Genomic DNA, 6153 nt, shown 5'->3' with positions numbered 1-6153 from the left:
GTGGACCGCGCCGCCTGCGAGGGAGAGCAGCGCCGGCTCGGCGGGCGGCGGCGGCGGACGGCGGCGGCTCCCGCTCCCGCTCCCTCCCACCTCGGGCTCGCAGGATGCCGCGGAGCTGCGCGCGGGTGCTGGGGGCGCTGCTGGCGGTGGCCCTGGCGCGCTGCTACAACGTGGACGTGGCCCGGCCCGTGGTGTACCAGGGCCCCAACGGTTCCTTCTTCGGGTACTCGGTGCTGCAGCACTTCCACGACAGCACGCGGTGGTGAGTGGCGCGGTCGCGGCGGCGGCGGCAGCGCGGAGCGGAGCGGGCGGCTCCGCGGGGCAGCGGCGCGGGGCGTTGGGCTTGAGCGCTCCCGTGTCGCAGCCGTCCCGGCCGGGCACCGAGGCGGCGGGGGGCAGCGGGACCTCGCCGCCTGCAAACGCCCGGGGTGCGCGGCGCTGTGGCAGGGTCCTTTGCGCGGTCCGCGCCGATGCGGAGGAAAAAAAAAACAAAACAAAAAACCCAAAACTTAGCAGCTCATTTCCCTGACAGAAAATGCGTGCGGTATGAAATATGATAGGTCGTGCCGCGTTAAAAGAGAAGATTTTTAGTAGCAGGAKCCTCCGGCGGGAGCAGTACGTTTAGCGTTGACAGTGCTGATCTGTGTGAAGAGGAGGGCTCTGCGCTCCGCGCTGCGGTGGAGACACGACCTTTGGTGACCGGAGAGCCGCTTCCAAACCGGGAGGCATGGGTCTGCCGTGTGCGCGCCCTCGGGCAGAGGGGGGCTTCTGCAGCCCCTCTGCGCGAGTTTTTATTTTTTTTTATTTTATTAATTATTGGATAATGAACGATGGTATAAAGTTTTTGTACATCTCAAAAAAATTATGCAAACTGGCAAGCTTGTTGTTTTCCCTGTTGACTGAAAAGAGCCTTGGAACGTAGTCTGTCTCTCTCTTGTCTGGGTCAGAGGCTCTTTGTTAGAATTAAAAACTGATTTCTCTTAATTGGACCTAGCTGATGTCATCTGGTGCACTTTTAATGTGAGCAGGAGCCACTACTGCCAATAAATGTCCACAAAGCTTGTCTTTATCTTTTACACTTAGATATGGCCCGATTACTCAGCTGTTGATGTTGGAACTGTAGTGCTCTGTGATATAAATAAATGTATTCATCCTGGCGTCCAGTTCTTTAAAATGAATTTCTTTCACACCCTTTAATTCACAAGTAGTTGTAAGCTTTGCCTTTCTGCATGAGGGCTTTCATAGCGCGTTCATTATTAAGGACTTATCAGAAGGCATCATAGAGGAAAAAAAGCTCTTGCAAGAAATAAAAGCCCTCAGTTCAAAGCAATGCTTAACTTGTTGCAGAAACCATCAAAGGTCAAAAAGGCTGGAAGCGACCTGTATTCGACCCAAATTACTGAGGATTCAGTGGTGTGAATGAAGCGCCAGTCTAGGGGGATAGGATGAGATGAAAACGATATAATTTGTTGCTCTCTGTTGTTTGGCTGGTTAAATTCTGATCGATATTAAGGAATTATCTTTAGATAGTRTCTGACAGTGTAATTTTTGGACACACATCTCACTTTTGTTTGGGAAGCTACGGAAGGGATAAATGTTGGGTGCCCGTTTGAAGGCAGACATSTGAAAGTCTGTTCCTCAGACGTTTTATTTCCCTCCAGCTTTATGAAAATAGAGGTTCTTCACAATGATTCAGCTGTGGCACCCAACAATAAAAAGTATCCAAAATCATAAACTGCTTTAAAAAAAAAAACAAGTTAGCTCTTAAAATGCCGTTAGCAGCCCCTAAACATGGCCAGCATCAGCACTAGGTTACACTGCCAAAAGTGTTGAGGGTGGGATTGTCACCAGTGGCTGTAAAACGTCTCCTGTTGCGGAACAAGGAGAACTTATTTTCATGGAGGCTTCAAAGTCTTGTGCCCAACAAAGGTGACAACAGGGACATTCTTGATTTTGGTTTACTGGTGTAACTGGCTCTTGATATAGGTGTACACTCTAAAGAYTGAGGGGCAGTAATGAATTTCTTCACTCTTAAAAGTGTATGCAGTCTTCCAGTTTTCTGAAGATGTCATCTCTGGGTACTGGATGGGCATATTCTGAGTGCAGTTTTATTTTTTTGAATATTACTACATAAGGTCAGTTTTAAACTGCCAGTGTTTAAAATATATTTTCTGGAAGGTTTAGAAGTTTGGCCAGCCTTTCCTGACATTCAGACCACCAAAGAATTGAACCCTTGTAAGTGCCTTTAGCTGTGCCCACTTCCTTTGACTGGGACATAAAGGCTTGCAGTATTATATATTACTGTTTTAAAACCATCTTCATGCTGTATAGCATATTATTTCTTCCTACAGATATCACTTTGGGGCGTAAAAGTGTCTTCACTTTCCAGCTTAAAGTGATTACAGGTTACTCAATTCTTTTTTCTTTTTTTTTTCTTCTTTTTTTTTTTTAATGCGTGAGTGTAGAGGGGAAATAGTTAGCAGACATGTTAGATGAGAGTTTGGGGATCTGTCAGTTTTCCTTGTGTGAAGCTGTTGTGTGCCAAGCTATTTAGCTATTCCCCTGACTGGCTGGCAGAGTTACCAGATGATGTTCTTTATCTTTCAAAATGGGAAATTCTGGTGGAGGAGTGAAATCTATTATATATGCAATATGCAATAAAAGTATGYTTCTATCTTTTCATGTCATTGTAGCAAATAGCTCCTATTAATAGCCCAGAATTATTGTTTGTTTTCTGCATAATTTTTGTTCTTAGCTTCRTAGTTTCTCTTTACCCAGAGAAGAGTGAAGATTTCAGTTTCTCCTGTCTGTTTGGCTTATTCACTACTCTGGGAAGATGTCTGAGTTAACTTTGTGCCACTGTGTTTTGGGCATATGTGGCTTGCTTGGTGAGCTATGCTATGTGAACCTGTGCAAATGGGATAGGTAAAATCCAAGGCTGAAATTTCTCTAAAATTACTTAATTTGTTAATATGCTCTCAAGCTTTGGAGATTGTTTTTGTGATACTTATGGGTTTCTTACTCTTTGTTGCCCAAGGGCCCAATATTCATTCATCTACCTAATTCACTTCTGATCAGGAGAGGATCTTAGCTGAAGTGTGTTCTCAGCCTTCTCAGTAGGCTTTTCATGTGCTAATATATCTATGTCATGGCTTTACATTAAAGTGATACCTGGACTGGGCAGCTCTTGAACTTCAATGTTTCAGTTATTCGTTTTCCAACACCCTAAAAGCACCAGTCTGTGTTATCTGCAATAAGCCTGCAGGTTTTCAGTAGCCAATTGAGGGTTTGATGACTCTTGAAGATTTACATAAGCCAAATACTCTTGCAGTATTCTTGAAAGAAGGACAGAGATTTTGGTTGAAATATTATCTCAGACAAATAAGAATAGTCAGGCTGCTACACRGCCCCAGACAGAAATTATAGTGGAATAAAGTATTCAGGCTCCATGACAGTAGTGGAGTAAGTTGGTGCCTTCAACCTGAAATAGTTAATTGCCATGATGCTTCCATTTAGGAGTTGTTTTTACATGATTTTGTAAAAATCTTTTCTTGATTCTCAAGAAAAGTTTGTTATCTGCAGATGTGCTGAGGGTATTGTTTTTCTAACAATGTCTCTTGTTTTCCTTCCTTAAGCGGATTAGGTGAATGCAGATCTTGAAAGTTTTGCCTAGCTCTCAGAATTTACCATTTTCAGCAGAGTAGGGAACCAGATGGTTGCTTGCATTTAGACCACAGACAAGCAAAAATGCTTCTGTTTTCTGGATATAATTCAGATGCTTGGGGCAAAGACCCCCAAAGTGACCAAGGATGTTGCTTTTCCTACTTCTCTTAAGAGACCATTTAATAAGAAAGAAACAAAAGTCAATCTTGCCCTAATAAAAATGTTAATAATGTGACAGCTCTACTTTTCCCCCCCAATATGATGTTATTTTATCTCTCTTCTCTCCTTCCCTCCTTCCCCCTCCCCCCAAAAAAATCCAAAAATAAAAAAAACCCAGCCAGTGGTCACAACTTTATCCTTTCTGGCAGCACAGTGTGGCACAAAAGAGTAATAGAGTCAGTTTAGGTCCATGGCTTCCAACTATGATTGCTACAAYAGAGAACAAGTCTGGTTTTGGGTTGTTGCTTCGCTGCTTGTGTCCTGTTCTTTGCCCTGCTGTGCTGCCCCTGAAACTGAAAGGGAATTTTGCATCTCATGCTGATGGCTGCATGTTGTGTTAGCAYATGATGCCCTTGTGTGCAGCCAGAAAGGGAGCGATGGCTGGAGGACCAGCCTGGTGGAAGGTTAATGATGACGAGTTAGAGTAGCGATGCAGGAGAAGCTGCCACGGTGGTTTGGGAAGGCAGGAGCCTGGGTTTGGTGTTGCTGCTCACAAGTTGTCCCTCTGCTTCCTGAATAACAGCTCTGCACTCTGCACGTAATGGACAAACCATAGGGATTTTCATTTCAAGGACTTAGCGAGTGGTGTAGACCTTCCTGACAGGAGGAACTGCAATGGGCATATGCTGGTGCACACTCCTCCTGGTGCTGCTTTTGAAGTCTGCTGTGGCATGTGAAGCTATTTAAAGACTTCTTTCCCACCCTGCTACTTAACATTGCAGGGGGGTGAGGTACCTGTGTTCCCCAGTCCTTGAGCTATGACTGCCTAGTTGCTGCTGGCATGCTGTGGGCTGATGTGAGTGTGCTTGGCACCTCTCCATGCCATCTGTCAGCTTGACATGTCCTTGTTCCCTGATCTTCCTGCTGAATATAGCATTTAATCTCCACCTCTGCTGGTCCTGAGGGTCAGTCATGAGCGAAGCRATAGTTCCTGCTCTGCAGGAAGTAATTGTAGGGAAGAGTAGATTTTCCTGTAGCCAAAAAGGCTTCTTGCTGTCCATTAATACTGGCTGCTGTGGCATGTTCTCCTGCAATGTGACATGTTTCTGGCTGCATAAGTACCTAATTCCTCCAGATAGATGACAGCATTTGTACTTAATAACCTGAGTATGAACGAAATAGGAGAAGGTTAAATACTTTCTCTACCTGCTGGTCCTCATGCTAGTTTGGACCTCAGTACCTTGGTTCACAGAACCTGTGAGATGCAGGTGGTTCTTACAGATTTCTGTGCATGTCAAGCAATAATGACTGTAAAGTGGCCCCCAAACCTACAGCTTTTGGTTCCCTTCTGTGGAAAATAATCCCTTTCTCTCCATGGGGTTTCCTGCTCAAGGCATCTCTGTGCAGTTACTCACAGACATCCTCAGGGTTTTCTACAGGGGATTACAGTTGCGGTGAAAGCCTGCACTGGTGGATAATTTCTGCAGAGAGCACTGACCGCATCGTAACCCTTTTGGTGAAAGGCTGGAAACCCACTGGGTCTTGCCTGCTGACAGTCCAGGCAGTCCTAAAGCAGCGCTGAAAAACTCAGCCACAATATTCGGCTCTTTAAACTAGAGCTGGTTAAACTAGTTGTAATGTGCTGGAAGGTTGCCTGATAATAGCAAGAGATCAGGGTTACTCCTCTGTGGGCTGTTTATGTATTTACTGTGTTTAGACCAGGCAGGAATCCACAGCGGTGAAATGCAAGAAGATTACATGCGACTCTTAAGTCTTTGTTTGGATATGTATTTGTGTTTTGGTATGGTACCAGAGAAAAACACCTYCTCTGGTTGCAGTGTTGTTCCATAGAAATTGCAGAAGACTTCAATAGTCTTGTAATTGGTGCAGAAGAAACAAAACAGGCATTCGTCTTGTTCAAACTGAGTTCCAAAATGTTACAATACAGATGAATTTTCTGTCCAAGTCTGCTGAAAAGTCTCATGACAGATAAATAGGTGAGTTTCTTCCAATAATTTAAGCAGATGCTTACAGAAACTAATGAAAGTGTAAGGGAGTTTTTATTAATGAAGGTCCAGCTCATTCTGGATGTCATCTCCAGATATATGGAGGAAAAGAAGGTGATCAGGATTAGACAGCAGGGATTCACCAAGGGGAAATCCTGCTTAACCGATCTGATAGCCTTCTATGATGGAGTGACTGGCTGAGTAGATGAGGGGAGAGCAGTGGACGTTGTGTACCTTGACTTCAGCAAGGCTTTTGACACTGTCTCCCATAACATCCTACTAGATAAGCTCAGGAAGTGTGGGTTAGATGAGTGGACAGTGAGGT

At 44.8% G+C, this 6153-nt stretch overlaps 1 protein-coding gene across 1 annotated transcript in view; it reads left to right on the top strand.

The window, feature by feature from the left end:
• Positions 1–6: 6 nt before the first annotated feature.
• ITGA9 (integrin subunit alpha 9) overlaps positions 7–6153 on the top strand; it is a 221860-nt gene continuing 215713 nt past the window's right edge. Inside the window, exon 1 of the mRNA XM_085304035.1 lies at positions 7–262. Coding sequence (XP_085160161.1) covers positions 105–262 — 158 coding nt within the window. The 5' untranslated portion in view covers positions 7–104. The remainder of the gene's footprint in view (positions 263–6153) is intronic.

This window comes from Rhea americana, unplaced genomic scaffold, assembly GCF_003343005.1.
Source record: "Rhea americana isolate MKP2758 unplaced genomic scaffold, rheAme1 scaffold_100, whole genome shotgun sequence".
NCBI lineage: Eukaryota > Metazoa > Chordata > Aves > Rheiformes > Rheidae > Rhea > Rhea americana.
Note: the sequence above shows the minus strand (reverse complement) of the source record. Positions and strands in the feature narration are given on the sequence as shown.